Here is a 22,002-nt window from a genome sequence, read left to right as displayed (position 1 = left end):
CACTGGTGATGCAACCAGTTAAGGGCCTTCTGTTCTACCTAAGAGGCACAGTCAACGTATACTCCTCCTGGAAAACAGAAAAGGTCTCTCAGCAGCATCTTAACAGCTTCTTCAGAGTCCCCGTTAGTGCTAAGAAGAATACAGATGTGAATAGTTGAGATCCATTAAACAATGCAAATCATGCAAGAAGCTACATGCCCCTAAATTGGTTTTCAAACATTCAGACATTAACATGATACACATCCAGAAATATATAGGCAGTCACCAGTAAGATATATTCAGTGCTTATTGACTTTTGAGCTTAGTCTTATTAAGTGAGATTAGAACACCTTGGCTTTTCAGGAAATGTGACTCTTTGGGGAGACTACAAACCTGAACACAATGTGAATTTCAAAAGGGAGAGAAAAAAATGTATTTTCCTCATGTGATTCGAGTTTTGAATTTCCACCCACTTTTTCAGAGCGAACTTTCACCTGCTATCACTTTTTTTCTTCTCCTTTCCAAGGAGGTATCATGTGGTTTTGTTTGTTTGTCTTTTTTCTTTTTTAATGATAAATTATTCCACCTGCTGCCAGACTCCACTGTTTATCCTTGATTTGGGCAGCAGCCCTTCCTCCCCTCCCCCTCCCGAAGTGCACTGTTTCTGGGACAGCGTCCCTGAACTCTGAACTCGTTCCTGATTGATCCTTGTATTTTCCTGTCTCTCCACACAGAGTCTGCTGTTGGCTGTGCTCTGTGGCGCTTTGTTTTTAGCTGTTCTCTGACAAAGGGCTTGATCTGTGCAGCACATCTCGTCCTCTTTGTTCAGCCTCTGGCTTCAACCACAGAATCACAAATACTCTCCAGCTGGGAGTCAGACAAGGGCAGAGATGAAGAACCCAGAAGCCCAACAGGATGTTTCGGTTTCCCAGGGAATTCGCATGATGTTTTACGTGATGAAACCCAATGAAACGTCATTTGAAACCCTGGAAGAGGTGCCTGATTATGTTCAAAAGGTGAGACTCTTAGGTTGCTTCTGTGTCCTGGCTATCGTAAACAGAGCTTCACTGAACATTGTGGTGCATGACTCTGTTTGAATTATGGTTTTCTCAGGGAGGTGGACGGACCTGGAGTCTGTCATACAGAGTGAAGTAAGTCAGAGAGAAAAACAAATACCGTATGCTAACACATATATATGGAATCTGAAAAAAAAAAAGAAAGGTTCTGAAGAACCTAGGGGCAGGACAAGAATAAAGATGCAGATGTAGAGAATGGACTTGAGGACACGGGGAGGGGGAAGGGTAAACTGGGACGAAGTGAGAGAGTGGCATGGACATACATACACTACCAAATGTAAAACAGATAGCTAGTGGGAAGCAGCCGCATAGCGCAAGGAGATCAGCTCGGTGCTTTGTGACCACCTGGAGGGGTGGGATAGGGAGGGTGGAAGGGAGATGCAGAGGGAGGGCATGTGGGGATATATGTATATGTACAGCTGATTCACTTTGTTATACAGCAGAAACTAACACAGCATTGTAAAGCAATTACACTCCAATAAAGATGTTAAAAGAACAAAAACGGGTGAGACTCTCTGGGAAGAGGCTACTCTTGCTTTTCTCTTAATAAGAAGTAAGTTAAACACATTTTAGGGTTTCGTTCATGTCCATTCTTCAAATAATTCTAATAAAAAATAATAGTTTCAAAAAAGCATGGGGCGGGCTTCCCTGGTGGCGCAGTGGTTGAGATTCCGCCTGCCGATGCAGGGGACACGGGTTCGTGCCCCGGTCCTGGAAGACCCCACGTGCCGCGGAGCGGCTGGGCCCGTGAGCCATGGCCACTGAGCCTGCACGTCCGGAGCCTGTGCTCCGCAACGGGAGAGGCCACAACAGTGAGAGGCCCGCATACCGCAAAAAAAAAAAAAAAAAAAAGCATGGGGCAAAAGTAGAATTTCCACTTGAATTGAACCTCCATGCAGTATGCATGACCATCTTCTCCTATTAAACTTGTCTTTTCTGATATGTTACTCCAGACTATGATAAAACTTTAAAAAAGTTTTCCTGGACACAGTGGCCTTACAAATTTAGCTGTTAGAAGCTCAGTAGCTAGTGGTTATGTGACATCACTAAACTTTGTAACAGTTGTGTTTCTAAAGGGAAAATTTGTCTACCACCTTCCAGGAACGATTTGCTCTTTATTTTAGCAGCATAGTTCTGCAGAATGAATACACAGCTGACTGAGTTCAACCCTGACTTCCCAAGTCTCAGCTTAAACCAAGTTTTCTTTGAAACTCAGGTGTTCAGAGGCATGTTGCACTTCCGGTTCCTGCCTATGATTGGAAGTGGAAATATCCAGAATTAGAACTTGAATGTTTAAGTTCCCCACCCTGTCAGAGTTGTTCTTACAACACTTACTAGTTGAGATCAGAAATAGAAAAGAAAATGACATCAGAGAATATGTTCTTGGGAGTTCAGTTTAGAAAACTTCAGTACTCATGATCAGCTTCCAAATGAGTGAAACCTATAACTTTTTCAGGATTTGATATCACTCCTTCTTTCTGATTTTTTAAAGAAAAAAATGTGGTACTCGCATCTTCATAAATCATTTTTTTAATATTATGATACCAAACCTAGTCCAATATTTGTCATCAATTGTGGATGACAAGAATTTTTTTCTGTGATATAAAAAAAATACTGTATGAATAAAACTTGATGCCTAAAACAAGCATTTAAAATGACCTCATTCTCTGAAATACTCAGAAGCAAATATTTTGTTCTTACAGTTTCAATTTTGTGATTCCTGTAATTCTAACATGAAAAACTAGAATCATGTGCATCCTTAAGGAAAGCCGAAAGCCTTTTAAAGTGGGCCTTAGGCATGTAGATAATAGACTTCTGATTATTGCACTTCTTTTCAAATGTATTTTTTTAGATCTAACTTGAAACACATCCTGCCTAATCTTTTTATTTTCTTGGCAGAATTATCGTCGTTACATCTATAGTTATATTTCATGTCCAAACTGGATGATAGAATTTGAGCATCTGTTTAGTGCCTGTCTGAAATAATCAGATTTCTTTGCCTGTTGGGAGGAAATGATCCTCTAGGATAGGTATATACCTTTTCTGCTATGAACTATCACTCTGGGCCTCCCACTTTGGGAATGACTAATCAGGAAACTTGGAAGAATTTCATACCGAGCACAATAGCATCTCTTTTCTGCAATTTCCTTTCCAGGCAACTCCATATTTCATTTCCTTGATGCTGCTTGAACTGGTTGTCAGCTGGATTCGCAAAGGGAAGCCATCAGGTCCTTTGGACGATGCCTTAACATCCATATCAGCCGGTGTTCTGTCTCGACTTCCGAGGTGAGTTAGCTGGTTAGCAACACTGAGTGAATAAACTGAAATTCTCCAAGTAAGATGGAAAAGAAACCCGTTGTATGGGGAATTGGTCTATTTTCACATACATCCCCAAAGAACTCAGTTACTGTCCTTATTTAACTTTTTGATGTTTCGTTCATCATGGATTTTTTACATTTGTTATTAAAAATATTGCTGTAAATATTATTTATCTTAATTACTGAATTTATTGGTGCCTTCTTAAATTTTGTGCCCAAGACAAGTGCTTTACTTGTATTACGCTAGTCCCAGGCCTGAGTGATGTTCTAGTTATCTACTGGAAAATTAATTTGGCCTCAGGTAAATTCACATGCTGTAGCAATCTGGGGTGCAGACACTCCCTACTCAAAGTCATACAAAGCTCTGGATTACTACAGTGGTCTCTTAAGTGGTATCATTGTCTCTAGTCCTACTTCATCTACAGCCAGACATTTCCATAATGTGAATCTGGTGGAAACTCTTCATAGGTTCCTTATAGCCTGAGGAATATTTCTTGCCTGATCTATGGAGGCCTTTGTTTATCCAGCTTTGCTTCTGGTCCCTTCTTTCTTCTTCCCCCTTTGCAGTAGTTGTTCCCTCCATACTCTGCTACTTGCCATTACCCAGATGTCTCACGTGGTCATCCGAGTGGCCAACTCCCATTCATTTCTTAAGTCTCACAAGCATAGACTTCTCTTAAAGAGTCATACTCTTCAGCAAATCTTGCCTGTTTTCCAACCCTATTTTAGGCACCACTTTACTATGGGCTCTATTCGCTGTGGAGTATTGTGCTTACCCCATAATAGAATTGTCACATGATATTAAACTCACCTGTTTGCCTCCCAGCCCTTCCTGCAGACTTGCATGCAACTGGAGAAACAGAGGTGTTCTTTTAGTTTTAACTCCTATGCCTGGAATGTTGTCTGATACATGGTCGATTTTTTAAAATAAAAACACCTAACATTCCTGTAGTGTTATGTTGATGGTGAAGTCTGAGGATGAAGGGACCAAAAAACAGTAAACAATAAATGACCTACTACTGTTTAGAAAGTAAATTGTAATGTGTTTAGAGGAGATACCAATGAATGGAAGGCTCTTCAGTATATGAGAGTTTTCCAAAGAGCAGAGGGTGAGGGAAGATTCCCTTAGAAGTCTGTGCTTTGCGTTGCTGAAGAATGTTCTCATTCCTGCTTCCCACCCATTGCTTCTTTTACTGTTTTAAGAGCTTTACTTCTAACCAGTGCTCATTGCTTTGGAATGTTTGTACGAACCGCCCAGTGGGAAACCAAGGTGGATTTTTTAAAAATAAAATGAGAACTTAATGATATCTGAGGAAAGGTAAAATAATTTCATATAATTGCATAAAATTGTTTAAAACCTAAATGTAAAATATTTTTCATAAATGTTACTATGAAAAAGGTAGGATAATAGTTATAAAATAATAATAGTAATAGTCATCATAAAAGAGTCTCTAAAAAACTACTCATATGGTTGCACATTCCTGTCAGAATCAGAGAATAATATCTCAAATTATTCTCAGTTAATTTCCAGAATACTCTAATTAAGAGTTTACAACTACCCATAATTTCCTCTATTTCATGTCTCCCTTGAATAGAACTGAACAAGAAATACATTCAACATACTCAAGGGACATGTATATTTGGGTATTGAAAAATACCCAGTTGGTTACAATAATTCACTCTGAGAAAGTTAAGTGTATAGGTTTATGGAAATTGGACGGTTGATGAACTGTCAAAATAACTTGATAACTGAGAAGTGCCCTGCAGGTACAATTATGGATCACATATTTTGTTGAGCTGGAATGAATTTATTAAGAACTCAGGGAGACATCAAGTTGAATGAATGCTTCAGCATTTCTTTTACTTTTTTAAGTTTGACTTTGGTCACAGTGAGATTAGATTCTTCTCTTATAATATTGTAACAACTAGAAATATAAACTGTATCCTCAGTACTCTATTTCTGTTCAACACTGTGATTAAAAGAAAAAAAAAAGGTACAGAGTTCTAACAGGAGACCCAATGAGTAAATAGATATTTCTGCTAAAAAAGAAACCCCCAAATATAAGGAAAATGGGGGGGGGGGAGAGAGAGAGAGAGAGAGAGAGAGAGAGAGAAAACAAAACAAACCAGTCCTTCAGGGATAAGCCTGCAGTTCTTTTTCTTCACATCCCACTACTCATAACACTCCTTAAGCTAACACAAGCTGTGAACTCTGGTGCCCTTTGAAAGAAAGGGAAAAGGTTGTGAACTTGAATTTGGAGCATATTTTTCTATAGTTGTATTTTGAATGAGAACAGCATCTTGCTTCTTTTTTGTTCACAATCCTAAATTATGAAATGTGGATAACTTTGTAAGTTTTATAAAGAATTTTATCTTTCATAGTCTTATGTGAAAGATCTCAGCAAAGCTAATTATTTGAAAATAAAATTTTAAAATATTTTCATTTACTTTGTTGCTATTAAAAAAATTCATAGATATAAGCAGAGAAAGCTGATCCTCAGGATGCACGCCCCTCAATCCCCTTTCAGCACAAGATGAGAAGGGGGATTTGACAGAAACTCTTAGAACAATATTTCAGTTGAAGCCACAGCATCAAGGGGAATCCTCCTGCAAATCGTTAACAGCTGAAGGTTAGATTAACACGGCATTGATCATACCCTCTCCGAGGGACTAATTTCACTTTCTATACCAACAACAGGGGCTTGCCACGTCCTTAAAATACATGATTGCAAGAAAAATGGTAGTATACCATTTGTTAATCCCTTTGTGAGGAATTATACTTTGGATAATAATTTGAAATAGGCATGTGGCCTCTGCAAAAAGAAGTTGGGGAAATCAAAGTGCAGCCATGAACATGTTTTTCCACTTTGCCATTCATGTAATGGAAATGCTGTGTGCAGACTTTGAGGAAAAACAATGTTTATTTGAGGATCTCAATTTCGTTATTACATAAAAGTCAAAGTACCTTGAAGATTGGTAGCATACTTACCATATTGATGGAAAAGATATATGTGTATCTTTTCAAATCTTTATGTAAGGAAAATATTCATCATAGACAAGATTGTACCTTGTTTACAAGCCTGTCGGACAGACCATGATATGTAATAAAAGTCCATCTGTCCTAAGAACCAGATTCTGGGCAGGCGTGCATCTGTTTTGCTCTTCTGGAATCCAGTAGGCAGACTTCCTAGTCAGAATGTAGTCCTGAAATTATAGACAGATATGTGTATTTATTGTAGTTAAATGCATTGTATCATATGCAGATAATCTGCCTTTCTATCAATTACTTGCATTTGTCACTATAAAAAGTTAAACTAAACAAAATATTGACTAAATCAATTTTTAAAAATCTATCTGAAACTTCTGAAATATTCTGCTACTGACTGAAATGCTAATGAGTGAAAAATAATTACGTCTTTTTTTTTCTTGCTTGTTGAAGCAGAGCTCAGTTTCCAATCCTTCATTAGAAAATCGGGACTTCAATTTGTTACTTCCTTCCAATATTTCTGCTTTCATAAATTGCATCTTCCCCAGAGAAATTTTATTCCTGATATAAATATCTACAGTATGTTTGTTTTTAATGGGTTCATTTATTCTGTTGAAACAGCAGATTATAAATCAAATTGCAATAGGTTGGAGGGATAATTTAAGTAGGTAAATTTTCAAATGAGTTGGGGACACTCTACTTTTAATACACATGGGTCCCTGCCAATTTTTACTGTGGAACTAGGTCTGCAGTGTTAGACCAAAGGTATCTACAGTTTTACTGGCCATGACTGCCATGGAATTTTCCACTCCTGACAAGAAAGTTTCAATTCATAAAAAAAAAAAAAAAAAAATTAAAGAGGAGGATATTAAACTTCTTTGAGATACTTTTGACTCCTTGGGGTGGGACTAGAGAATAAAGGAAAATTGTGTACTGCATTTTTCCACTAGACTTCAGTAGCAGAGGCAATACTGTTTTTGGCAACGTGGGCTTCTGACAAACAAGTACCTGTCATTTGGGATGATGACTTTAGTCAACAGTTATTCATTGTCCTAAGTAAGAGATAAATTTATTTATGTAATGTTAATAATGGTATTTTATTATGAATATTAACATATTTTTATTAACTTAGAAAATTATGAAACGAACACCCCATGCAAACAAAATATATCTAAAAAATCTGCTGGTTTGTTAGTTATTTTTGCTAGAGAGAATGCCCCCTTAACTTTTACATGTCCCCTTAACTTTTACCTTAGAAACCTTATAAATAGACTTTGTTATTAATGGTGTGACTTCAGAGCTAGCTCTTAGACTATCCTTCCCAAATGATGAATGCAAGCTTCCTTGCACTTATTAGTCTGGCTTTGCGTGCTTATTCAGTAGAGTAATTGAATTACTTGAAGTAATTTACTTCTTGCAAAGTAAAAAATGTAGCACATTTACTTCTTCCAGATCTACCACATTGTGTTTACAAAAGTCTATGGTTTTGCGGTTGTTTTAAAAAGAAATTAAATTAAGTGATTGTTTCATAAATGTCATTTCACAGTAGGAAATAGCAGTACAAATGTCTGCCTGCAGAAGGTAGAGCTTGTGTTATGTATTTTGTTATTACTGAGCAAAAATCAATATTCCACTAGATGGAGCAAAAGTGGCAGTAGCTTTACAGATAGAGAGTGCAAGTTCCTGGGCCAGGTATAAGAGATTTAGAAGTAAACAACGCAATTTATCAGAAAAATCAATATATATATAATTATATATATAACATATAGTTATATATATATTAATTTATAACTTCGTGAAACTTGTAAGGGTATTTCAAATGATCTCATTTAAATATTGGTTTATTTTCTAATTTATGACAAGATTTTTAGAAATAAAAAGTCTAATTTATTTTTTTCAATTTTGCATAATCTGGCCAAATTTCTCTAATGACAGTTATAAAATAGTACAAGTTGGCAGACGTCTGTGAACACTGAGTACGTAATTCAACTTACTCTGAAAGTTGCTTTGAAATTTTAACAGTTTGCAATGAGAGCCTTACATCAAATTTCATTTGCTTGATTAATGATTAGAGCATGAGAGTATTTTGAGAGCTAGATAATTTTAAGGTCCATTCAGCCTAATGCTCTCATGTCAAATTAGCTGAGAGATAGTGAGATGGTGAACGACCTGTCCAGTGTTACCTTTCTCTACTTTTGATGATGGGAACATTCACACTCAGATGACTTTGATAACAGATTAGCTTTGTAATTCTCAATCCTCAAATACTTATTCTCATTTATTGATTATTGAAAAATTTCAACATTATAAGGTAACTTTATATTTTTAAAAATCCACCATCAGTACTGGAATACTATTTTGGTATCTTACCAGATTTTACAGTCAGTAAACATTGACAGGAGAGATTTTATTTTATATTTTTTATTTTTTGCAGTATGCGGGCCTCTCACTGTTGTGGCCTCTCCTGTTGCGGAGCACAGGCTCCGGATGCGCAGGCTTAGCGGCCATGGCTCACGGGCCCAGACGCTGCGCGGCATGTGGGATCTTCCCAGACTGGGGCACGAACCCGTGTCCCCTGCATCGGCAGGCGGACTCTCAACCACTGCTCCACCAGGGAAGCCCGACAGATTTTATTTTTATTGAAGTGTAGTTGATTTACAGTGTTGTGTTAATTACTGCTATACAGCAAAATGATTCAGTTATACATACACACACACACACACACACACACACACATACATTCTTTTTAAAAATATTCTTTTCCTTTATCATAGGATATTGAATATAGTTCTCTGTGCTATGCAGTAGGACCTTGTTGTTTGTCCATTCTATATATAAAAGCTCACATCTGCTAACCCTAATCTCCCATTCCATCCCTCCCCCAACCCCCTCCCCCTTGGCAACCACCAGTCTGACAGGACAGATTTCTAGTGTGGACAGAAAAGCTTACATAAAACACATGAAAAATTAACTGTCTTTCATTTGCCAGAAGATATACTTCAGACCCAAGAGAAATAGCTATTTGGGGGGAATTTATAAAGAATATAGGACAAAATGGGAGGGGAGTCTCTACACATACAGGTTGTTAATTAGAGGAGTCTAATGCCTCCTTATATTTAGATTATTTTCTCAGTCTTGCATTCAAACTTAATGAATAAAACGGATCTAGCATTTGGTTATTCAAAGCCCCTGTGCTACCTAATTTCCATCTCCACATGATAAAGTAAGCTCACTATATATGCATATTACATATGTCTCTTTCTACAGGATAGGGGTTAGAGTTGTCATTTGAATTCCAGAGTGCAGAGTCATATGCTGGGATTGGGGGCTGGGAGAGAATGAAGGAATTGGGAAGAGAAAGAGGAAGAGGGTTAGTTTTATGATTCAAGGTCTGGTGGGAACATTTTTGAAAATATAGGTGCTATTTCCTGCAATCAAGGGCTTTCCAGAGCTTGATAATCATTTCCCAGGTGTATCTCTTGCCGAATTGTTTTTAGTTGTGGGCACTCCATGGCTGTTTTTTCCCATTTATGATGGAAGAGGATCATATTCATCTTGCTGATAGAGAACCGGGAATTTAATTCCCACAGCTTCTCCACTCTTTCCCTTCACCTTGAGGAAAGTTTGGCTTTGTGCTAAGGTGTGAAAAAAAAAAAAAAAGAAACAGCCTTGCCTGTAGTATGTAAGGCATATTTCAGCTCGATTTGTGTCAACCCTAATAAGTAAGTTGACAGAATAATAAATTGGGTGTCTGCTCAAGACCTGGCACCTGTACAGGAAATAAAGTATTTCAATTACAGGCAGGTTCTTTTTGTTTTACACATGGAAGTTTTCCAGGGACCCTCTTTCTATTATTGAAGTTTTGTTATCTGAAAGCCTATTTCAATTGTCACTAGAAAACTGACAAGAAAGATAGCAGCTTTAAAAAGAGATACTGAATTGGTGGGACATTGATGAGGCAGGTGGCTGTATTTGCCCTCTTCACCAGTGTGTCCTCCCTTTCTTGTGCTGTGCCTGGAACCTAGCAGGCACTTAATATGAATTTTTTGAATGACTGAATGAATCCATGAATTGACCTGCTTTGACACCATGTAGTAAAGCGGATATAAAAAAATCTAGATTATTTCAACTTTCTATTGCATTTTCCTAAGTTTTAATTTTTTCTTTCTAGATCAGTCTTTTTTAGGGTTATCAACTGGGGCAGTTTTGCCCCTGGGAGACATTTGGACATTTTGTTGTCACACCTGGGTGGAGGGCTGTGCTACTGGCATCTAGTGGGCAGAGGCCAGGGATGCTGCTAAACCTCCTACAAAGCACAGGATAGGCCCCCACAGCAAAGGATCATCTGGCCCAAATAGCAGCAGTGTCTAACTTTAGAATTTCTGTTTTAGAAAAATTAAGTAATAATAAGTTATAATCATATAAGATTGATATTATTCACCATTTTTTTCCCTAAAACTTGAATTTTATGTGGTTAATCCTCTACTAATGAGTATTAAGGAGCAATTATAAGGTTTCATAATTTGGGTAATAGTTTTCACAGGACAGACCCCTACTACAAAGAATTATCTTGTCCAAATGTCAGTAATGACACTGTTCAGAAGCCTTAGTCTAGATGTGTAAGAATTACCAACCAAGCTAACATGCTTTAAAATAAAATTCGTTCTATTCCCCCTACCCTGATAAATAACCTGGATGACAAATTGGAAGACACATTTCAAATTTCAAGTTCTTGGATTCCTCAGAGTTCCAGAACAGGGTGAAAGCCCATGGCCTGTGCTGTCTCATGAGGGACCTCACACACCTGTGTGTGCACACCCCAGACTGCTCGTCCCAGCTCTGTCTACACGTCCAATGAAGCCACTTTTGTCTACCTTGTCATGTTGAGGACTTTACACGCATGCATAGGTGGACCCTCTGGAGGCCTGGACCAGGAAAGAGGCCCATGCAGTCCTGAAAGCAGGCTCAGGGCCACTTGACAGGGGATTCTGGAAGTATTCAGGGCATTGCCTGAGTTGTGACAGGGGTGCTGGGTAGGTAGTCTCCTTGGATCAAGGACTCACAATTAAGGACAGAATTGCTCTTTCCAGCCATATAATTGTTGGAGGAGGTCGTGGAGAGGATGCGACCCTGGTTGACCTATAAGCTGAACTTTACTTCCCCTTCCCCTTTCCCTTACTCTCTCCCCTGTCCATGGAATGTAAGTTCCACCTACAGTCCCATGCTAACAGCTGTTTCAAGGATGCAGTCTTGAGAGAGTAAGGTGTTGTTGAGACCATCTGGACTGAATAAGTGACTTGAACCCAGTTAAGACCTTTCTAGAAAATTTTAACATTCTGGAGTGTGAGTATGGACATTTACATGTCTTGCAGCCACAAAAGACAAACCTCCTCTCTAAGTTCCTTGTTTGTTAAAACTGCCACTTCCCAGTCTGGAGTGTTCTGTCTCTTTCTTTAGTTTCTTCTTACCCTCCGTGTATGGGGACCAATTTACAAACCTAGAGTAATCTTAAATTGAAAACTGAGTTTTAAGATCTGATGATGTGTAATCCTTTTTCAAAGTGTAGGTATTTGGCATTTCTATTAGTTACTTATATTAATGCTGTTGTGAAGAAGCCTAGTGTTTTATGTTACTGATTAAATAATAACTTGAAGGATTCAAAATGTGAGACAATTTTAAAGTTTTTAAATCACAGTTAAAGTCATATCATAACTAATGTCAACATTAGATTAAAAGTAAACATCTGGGTCTCCAACAAAACCAGTAACATGCTAATTCATAGATGATGACTATGTAAAGGGAAATACTAGTGAAATAATGAATTTTAACAATAAACTAATGAGCTGCTTCTTTGACTTTTATTTAAAGTTAGAATATTTCAGAACTTTCTCACTTGTTCATGGTTTATAAATAAATCTTTATTAAGTAGAATAATTCATTTTACATATGAGTGAAAAATATTAATGAAAAAGTCAGTTCAATCATATCTATAAAAGTGATAAAAGGAATGATTATCTTGAGTCTGATCCTAAATTTGATCACAGAAGATTTAAAAGAAAAAATACTACTCTTTATAAAATTGAAGTATATTATGTATATTTTTGAAATTTCTTGACATAAGAATTTATAGAAGCTTGGTAGAATATGTGGTAAGAGATATGCTGTCTGGGTTTTAAAAACAATTGTTTATTTCTAGGGAAAAATTATTCCCTTATATTTTGAGATCCATAGTTTATATTACTGTAAGAAATACTGATATGCTATGAGAATCCAATTTGTAGTCTTAAGAATAATATCTAGAAAACATAGAGAGAGTGTGTGTGTGTGTGTGTGTGTGTGTGTGTGTGTGTGTGTGTGAAAGAGAGGAGGGACTAGACAGGAAGAGAGAATAGAGTCAGTCAGAAGCAACTTTAAAGGCAAACTTTACGGGATTAATATATTTTAAGGCAGTAGTCATTTTGCAGTCCCTTTAAAAAATATGCTATTTATAATTTTCTACTTTTTACATTTCCTTTAAAAAGCACCCTTCTTGTGTTCTTTACTAAGATTTAGAAATGACAGTCACAGAAAATAAGTCATAGTTTTGTCATTTTTATGTTATATGGTTTCCATGAAAAGTATTTTTAAGAGACATATAAAGGGAACTTCCTCAATTCCATGAAATAGGGGAATAGTTGACATCCATGATGCCTGTTATGCAAAAGGAAACATCATGTGAATCATTTTGATACCAAGGAAATTGAGCCTCTTCAAAGGTATGATAGAGCAGTAAGAAGCCAAGAGAAAGGGGGAAAGGATTTTATTTTTATGTATGAACATATTAATTTTTAAGTATTATCTAAAATGGTTTAGCATAATTTTACATCTAAAATATAGTATAATCATTGCTTATACATTGTATCTTTCCAGTTGGTTTTCCAGGAGCATTGAACTGACCAGTTATATTTATATCTGGGAGAACTACAGGCTTATCAGTTTGCCTTGGGATTCTCCATGGACTTGGTATTTAACTTTCTTGGGAGTTGACTTTGGTTACTACTGGTTTCATCGTATGGCTCATGGTAAGTTGAAAACCAAGACTTTTTTGATACTCAACTTATGTTGAACTGTGTTTGCCACATAGCTGGTATTCAGTAAATATTTATTGAACAAGTGACTAGATGAATAACTTAGTTTATTTTACAGCATCTAAAGATTAATAATGAAATTTCATTTGTAATTTAAATGGAAACAATCTGAAGTCATTGTTGAAAAAAAGTAAAATTATAGAGGTACATTTTTCACACCCCTTGTATATAATTTATTTTTAAAACCATTTAGAAAGGGTTGACTATAGCATCACTCCACACCCCAATTATCAAGGGTCTTTCAGAAGAGCTTTGTAACAGCATGGAATCCTAGGTAACCTGCTGTCATATGTAAGCCTGATTCATGTTCTTGGCAGTATTGTCATATTTACAAATGAAAATGCAATCAGCTAGGCATTAGCCATAATGCACTTTAGTGTGACCACAGCTTTGCAAAATTTCTCATCTGCTACAAAGCCTTCTTACGGTACTGGTTCACTGAACTTGCTTTTGGGGATTCTTGGCCACACCTTCCAAAGAAATGTTTTGTTATGGAATGGAAAATGGAAGAGCATGGAGCTGTCTAAATCTCTCGTGAGATAAGCAGAAATTGGAGAATGATTGTAGAACTAAGATGAACAAGTGGTCTCTAAGGAGGAATTAGGCATGCAAAATATTGCTGAAGGGAAACGGAGGAAAGTGCTAATTTGGAAAAACTACTGAAGAGCAGAACTCAGGATTTCAGTGGGTAGTTAGGTTGAGTGGGTGGGGAGGAAGGAAGGAAGAGGAAGAAACCTGGAATAATAATAAAAAATAGATGGGAGGTGGAAAGAAGAGCTCTGAGATCAGGGTGAATAACTGAGCTATGTGTGTAGGAGTATGTGTGACCAAATATCCTTCCCAAGCAAGGATGAAGGAAATAGGAGTAGCATGGACAGCGTTATGCTTAAGGCAGTTAAACTTTAAACATGGCATTATTTTGTTAAGCACTTTAAACATGTACATTTAATGAGACTATAAAAAGTGTTAATTCATTAAAAACTTTGTAGTGAACAGATAAACTAGAAAAAGTTATTTATTTTGTGTATGATAACCTTTGTCTTTGAAAATAATAGGTCAGCTCCTTACATCATTTCCTTATATATAAATGTAAGAGGATACTCCCAAATTGAACATGATTAAGAATAAAATAGGATTGATGTGGTAAACTTGGTATTTTATTTCAAAATAGTAGTTTTCTCCCTAAAATAAACCCATTGGCAATTTTCCTCACTTTCTATGCAGCAAATGGGTAATGCAGAAAGCATTTACATTGTATTACTTAATTTCAGGAACCTTCTAATATCACACTGTCCTGTATAGATGTGTGTGTTTGGAAAATCTGCTAATTTGCTTAATATTTGAAAGCCCATTATAACAGGAAACAAAGAACCAACAGAATATTACCAAATATAAAACTTTAAAAAATATGTTGATTGTAAGTGCTCTCAGGGAATAGCAACAAAGTAAAATAATATATTAAAAACATGGAATCAAGGCTGTTTAAAGTATGCTTCCCATTAGAAAATTTTGAACCAAGTCCAGTAAAGGCAGGCATTAAAAAAATCTGAAAACCTTCTGGAAAAACACTCACCACTTTCAGGCTATGAAGCTTACTCATAAGTTCAAAGACTTTTGACTTGTGATGGAAAGCTAGTTGGAAAAAAATGATATTTCACTGTGCAAATATATAACATAGTTATAGACTATATTCCCCACACTGTACATTTCATACCCATGTCTCATTTATTTGAATCTGGAAGTTTGTACCTCTTAACCTCCTTCACCTACTTCTTTCCTCCCCACCACCCCCATCCCCTCACAACTACCTGTTTGTTCTCTGTATCTATAACTCTGTTTCTGTTTTGTTATATTTGTTTTGTTTTTTTAGATTTCACATATAAGTGAAATAATACAGTATTTGCCTTTCTCTGTCTGACTTATTTCACTTAGCATAATACCCTCTTGGTCCATCCATGTTGTCACAAATTGTAAGATTTCATTCTTTTTTTTTTGGCTGAGTAATATTCCATTATGTGTATATATATATATATATACCACCTCTTCTTTATCCATTCATCTATGATGGGTGTTTAAGTTTCTTCCATTTCTTGGCTATTGTAAATTATGTTGAAATGAACATAGGGATGCATATATCTTTTCTAAGTACTGTTTTTGTTTTCTTCGGATAAGTACCCAGGTGTGGAATTGCTGGATTGTATGGTAGTTTTATTTTTAATTTTTTGAGGAACCTCCATGTTGTTTTCCATATTGGCTGTACCAATTTATGTTCCCGCCAACCGTGCACAAGGGTTCCTCTTTTTTAACATCTTAGATAACACTCCTTATTTGCTGTAGTTTTGATAATAGGCATTCTGACTGGTATGAGATGATATCTCATTGTGGCTTTGATTTGCATTTTCCTACTGATTACTGATGTTGAACATCTTTTCATGTCCCTTTTGAACATCTATATGTCTTCTCTGGAAAATGTTTATTACAATATTCTGCCAATTTTAAAATCAGGTTGCTTTTTTTTTTTAATGTTGAGTTTCTATGTTGAGTTCTTTGTATATTTTGGATATTAACACCTTATCAAATATATCATTTGTAAATATCTTCTTCCATTCATTGGTGGCCTTTTCATTTTGTTGATAGTTCCTTCTGCTGTGCAAAAGCTTTTTAGTTTGGTGTAGTCCCATTTATTTATTTTTGTTTTTGTTTCCCTTGACTGAGGAGACACATTCAAAAACATTTTTTGCTAAGACTGATGTCAAAGACAGTATTGCCTATGTTTTCTAGATTTTTTATGGTTTCAGGTCTTACATTTAAGTCTTTAATGCATTTGGAATTTATTTTTGTGCATGGTGTGTGAGAGTAGTTCAGTTTGATTCTTCTGCTTATAGCTGTCCATTTTTCCCAGCACCATCTATTGAAAAGAATATCTTTTCCCCATTGTATAATCTTGCCTCCTTTGTTGTAGACTAATTGCCCATATAACTGTGGGTTCATTTCTGGGATCTCTATTCTCTTCCATTGATCTGTGTATCTCTTTTTGTGCCAGTACCATACTGTTTAGATGACTTTACCTTTGTAGTGTAGTTTGAAATCATGGTGTGTGATACCTCCAGCTTTGTTCTTCTTTCTTAATATTGTTTTGGCTGTTCAGGGTTTTTTGTGTTTCCATACAAATTTGTCTCATTTGTGCCAAATATTTTTGCTCAAAAGGAGAATTTGAAAAAGTTTCTGTTACTAAAGGCATATGATGCATTAGCAAATAAGATCTACGAGCAAAGACATTTTAGACCACAAAAGGCCAAATCAATTGGAATCTATCCTCTTTCACTTATTAAACAAGTGTAATTGTGACTGAATTTAATGTCATAATATTAAAATCTACAATAAAAGAGACTAAGCATGGTGAAGTACTAGGAAAATACTCTAAGTGAAAATTCCAGCAAGAATCATTAACTAACTTAGAGACTTCTTTCTATGATTATAATTTTTTCATTCATGCATCTACTCATTCATGCATTAACTTTTTCAACAAATGTTTAATGACCATCTATCTTATACGAACCCTATATTAGGCATCAGAGGTAGCTTGGATAATAACATATGTGAACACCAGTTGTTCATTTTATTATGGGTAAAAGACATTAACAATTAACTACAATAATGATAGGGGAAGTGCAAAGATGATTTTGGAGTGAATTCTTAAAATTCACAAAAGAAACTTTGTCCTTCTCATTGGCATTAGTTCTTAAATTTCCAAACTTCTGAATATGCTGATTAACCTTTTTCAAAGTGGTTATATAAAAACCAAATGGAATTATGTTAAAAACTCATATTCCTTTACACCCCAGGGAATATTCATTGGAGTGAGGTCTCACAGTGTTCCTCACCTCAGTACCAAGACCCAGCTCTACCCAATAGCCTACAAACCCCAGTGTTGGAAGCCTCAGGCCAAACAACCAGTAAGACAGGAACACAATCCCATTCATTAAAAAAAAAAAAAATGAGATGGCGAAAAAATATGTCACAGATGAAGGAGCAAGGTGAAAACCTACGAGACCAAATAAATGAAGAGGAAATAGGCAATCTACCTGAAAAAGAATTCATAGTAATGATAGTGAAGATGATCCAGAATCTCAGAAATAGAATGGAGGCATGGGTTAAAAAAATACAAGAAATGTTTAACAAAGATCTAGAACAACTAAAGAACAAACAAACAGAGATGAACAACATAATAACTGAAATGAAAAATACACTAGAAGGAATCAATAACAGAATAATGGAGGCAGAAGAACAAATAAGTGAGCTGGAATGCAAATGGGTGGAAATAACTGCCGAGGAACAGAAAAAAGAAAAATAGACTGAAAAGAATTGAATACAGTCTCAGAGACCTCTGGGACAACACTAAACACACCAACATTCGAATTATAGGGGTCCCAGAAGAAGAAGAGAAAAAGAAAGGGTCTGAGAAAATATTTGAAGAGATTATGGTTGAAAACTTCCCTAACATGGGAAAAGAAATAGTCACCCAAGTCTAGGAAGCACAGAGAGTCCCATACAGGATAAACCCTAGGAAAAACACACCAAGACACATATTAATCAAACAAACAAAAATTAAATTCAAAGAAAAAATATTAAAAGCAGCAAGGGAAAAACAAAAAATAACATATAAAGGAATCCCCATAGGGTATCAGGCTGATTTTTCAGTGGAAACTCTGCAGGCCAGAAGGGAGTGGCAGGATATACTTAAAGTGATGAGAGAAAAACCTACAATCAAGATTACTCTACCCAGCAAGGATCTCATTCAAATTCGATGGAAAAGTCAAAAGCTTTTCAGAAAAGTAAAAGCTAAGAGAATTCAGCACCACCAAACAAGCTTTACAGCAAATGCTAAAGAAACTTCCCTAAGCGGGAAACACAAGAGAAGAAAAAGACCCACAAAACCAAACCCCAAACAATTAAGAAAATGGTAATAGGAACATACATATTGATAATAATGTTGAATGTAAATGGATGAAATGCCCCAACCAGAAGACACAGACTGGCTGAATGGATACAAAAACAAGACCCATATATATGCTGTCTACAAGAGACCCACTTCAGACCTAAGGATACATGCAGATTGAAAGTGAAGGGATGGAAAAAGATATTCCATGCCAATGGAAATCAAAAGGTAGCTGGAGTAGCAATTCTCATATCAGATAAAATAGACTTTAAAATAAAAACTGTTACAAGAGATAAGGAAGGACACTACATAATGATCAAAGGATCAATCCAAGAAGAAGATATAAGAATTATAAATGTTTATGCACCCAACATAGGAGCACCTCAATACATAAGGGAAATGCTAACAATCATGAAAGGAGAAATTGACAGTAACACAATAATAGTAGGGAACTTTAACACCCCAGTTACACCAATGGACAGATCATCCAAGCAGAAGATAAATAAGGGAACACAAGCTTTAAGTGGCACAATAGACCAGATAGATCTAATTGATATTTATAGAACATTCCACCCAAAAGTGACAGAATACACTTTCTTCTCAAGTGCACATGGAACATTCTCCAGGATAGATCACATCTTGGGTAACAAAACAAGGCTTGGAAAATTTAAGAAAATTGAAATCATATCAAGCATCTGTTCTGACCACAATGCTATGAGATTGGAAATCAATTACAGGAAAAAAACTGTAAAAAACACAAATACATGGAGGCTAAACAGTGCACTATTAAATAACCAAGAGAACACTGAAGAAATCAAAGAAGAAATAAAAAAATACATAGGAACAAATAACAATGAAAACACGGTGATCCAAAACCTATGGGATGCAGCAAAAACAGTTCTAAGAGGGAAGTTTATAGCAATTCAATCTCACCTCAAAAACCAAGAAAAATCTCAAATAAACTATCTAACCCTACACCTAAAACAACTAGAGAAATAAGAACAAAGAAAACCCAAAGTCAGAAGAAGGAAAGAAGTAATAAAGATCAGAGCAGAAATAAATGAAATGGAAATGAAGAAAACAATAGCAAAGATCAATAAAACTAAAAGTTTGTTCTTTGAGAAGATAAACAAAATTGATAAACCCTTAGCCGGATTCATCAAGAAAAAAAGGGAGAGGACGCATATCAATAAAATTAGAAATGAAAAAGGAGCAATCACAACTGACACTGCAGAAATACAAAAGATTATAAGACTACTACAAACAACTATATGCCAATAAAATGGACAACCACGAAGAAATGGACAGATTCTTGGAAAGTTACAATTTTCCAAGACTGAACCAGGAAGAATTAGAAAATATAAGCAGACCTATCACAAGTAATAAAATTGAAACCATAATTAACAATCTTCCAACAAACAAAAGTCCAGGATGATGGCATCAGAGGCGAATTCTATCATTTAGAGAAGAGCTAACACCCATCCTTCTCTAACTTCCAAAAATTGCAGAGGGAGAAACACTCACAAATTCATTCTGTGAAGCCACCTTCACCCTGATACCAAAACCAGGAAAATATATCACAAAAAAAGAAAATTATAGACCAATATCACTGATGAACATAGATACAAAAATCCTGAACAAAATACTAGCAAACGGAATCCAACAGCACATTAAAAGGATCATACACCATGATCAAGTGGGATTTATCCCAGGGATGCAAGATTTCTTCAGTTTACACAAATCAATCAGTGTGATACACCACATTACCAAATTAAGGAATAAAAACCATATGATCATCTCAATAGGTACAGAAAAAGCTTTTGACAAAATTCAACACCCACTTATGATAAAAACTCTCCAGAAAATGGGCGTAGAGGGAACCTACCTCAACATAATAAAGGCTGTATATGACAAACCCACAGCAAGCATCATACTCAATGGTGAAAAACTAAAAGCACTTCCACTAACATCAGGAACAAGACAAGGATGTCCACTCTCACCACTCATATTCAACATAGTTTTGGAAGTCCTAGCCACAGCAATCAGAGAAGAAAAAGAAATAAAAGGAGTACAGATTGGAAAAGAAGAAGTAAAACTGTCACTGTTTGCCGATGACTTGATACTATACATAGAAAATCCTAAAGATGCCACCAGAAAACTATTGCAACTAAGCAATGAATTTGGTAAGGTTGCAGGTTACAAAATTAATACACAGAAATCTCTGGCATTCCTATACACCAACAAGGAAAAATCAGAAAGAGAAATTAAAGAAACACTCCCATTTACCATTGCAACAAAAAGAATACAATACCTAGGAATAAACCTGCCTAAGGAGGCAAAAGACTTGTACTTACAAAACTATAAAACACTGATGAAAGAAATCAATGATGACATATACAGATGGAGAAATATACCATGTTCTTGGATTGGAAGAATCAACATTGTGAAAATGACTATACTACCCAAAGCAATCTACAGATTCAGTGCAATCCCTATCAAACTACCAATAGCATTTATCACTGAACTAGAACAAAACATTTTACAATTTGTAGGGAAACACAAAAGACCCCAAATAGCCAAAGCAATCTTGAGAAAGAAGAACGGAGTTGGAGGAATCAGGCTCCCTGACTTCAAACTATACCACAGAGCTACAGTAATCAAGAGAGTATGGTACTGGCACAAAAACAGAAATATAGATCAATGGTACGAGATAGAATGCCCAGAGATAAACCCACGCGCACATGGGCACCTAATTTATGACAAAGGAGGCAAGAACATACAATGGAGAAAAGATAGCCTCTTCAATAAGTGGTGCTGGGAAAACTGGACAGCTACATGTAAAAGAAAGAAATTAGAACACTACCTAACACCATACACAAAAATAGACTCCAGATGAATTAGAGACTTAAATATAAGACCAGACACTATAAAACTCTTAAAAGGAAAACACAGGAAAAACACTCTTTGACATAAACCATAGCGAGATCTTTTTTGACCCACCTCCTAGAGTAACGGAAATAAAAACAAAAATAAACAAATGGTTCTTAATTAAAGTTAAAAGTTTTTCACAGCAAAGGAAACCATAAACAAGACAAAAAGGCAACCCTCAGAATGGGAGAAAATAGTTGCAAATGAAAATACAGACAAAGGATAATCTCCAAAATATACAAACAGCTCATGGAGCTCAATATCAAAAAAAAACAAACAATCCAGTTAAAAAATGGGCAAAAGACCTGAATAGACATTTCACCAAGGAAGACATACAGATGGCCAAGAGGCACATGGAAAGTTGCTCAACATCACTAATCATTAGAGCAATGCAAATCAAAGCTACAATGAGGTATCACCTCACCTCAATCAGAATGGCCATTATCAAAAAATATAGGGGCTTCCCTGGTGGCGCAGTGGTTGAGAGTCTGCCTGCTGATGCAGGGGACACGGATTTGTGCCCCGGTCTGGGAAGATCCCACATGCCGTGGAGCGGCTGGGCCCGTGGGCCATGGCCACTGAGCCTGCGCGTCCGGAGCCTGTGCTCCGCAATAGGAGAGGCCCGCATACTGCAAAAAAAAAAAAAAAA

The 22,002-nt window shown here is 36.3% G+C and overlaps 1 protein-coding gene across 1 annotated transcript in view; it reads left to right on the top strand.

Moving 5' to 3' along the window:
- The first annotated feature begins 701 nt into the window (after nucleotides 1-701).
- AGMO (alkylglycerol monooxygenase) overlaps nucleotides 702-22,002 on the top strand; it is a 323,204-nt gene continuing 301,903 nt past the window's right edge. Inside the window, exons 1-3 of the mRNA XM_027102575.1 lie at nucleotides 702-995; nucleotides 3,211-3,341; nucleotides 13,269-13,420. Coding sequence (XP_026958376.1) covers nucleotides 870-995; nucleotides 3,211-3,341; nucleotides 13,269-13,420 — 409 coding nt within the window. The 5' untranslated portion in view covers nucleotides 702-869. The remainder of the gene's footprint in view (nucleotides 996-3,210; nucleotides 3,342-13,268; nucleotides 13,421-22,002) is intronic.

Source organism: Aethalodelphis obliquidens, unplaced genomic scaffold, assembly GCF_003676395.1.
Source record: "Aethalodelphis obliquidens isolate GAN/ISIS:26980383/991018 unplaced genomic scaffold, ASM367639v1 scaffold5, whole genome shotgun sequence".
In the NCBI taxonomy this organism is placed as follows: domain Eukaryota; kingdom Metazoa; phylum Chordata; class Mammalia; order Artiodactyla; family Delphinidae; genus Aethalodelphis; species Aethalodelphis obliquidens.
Note: the sequence above shows the minus strand (reverse complement) of the source record. Positions and strands in the feature narration are given on the sequence as shown.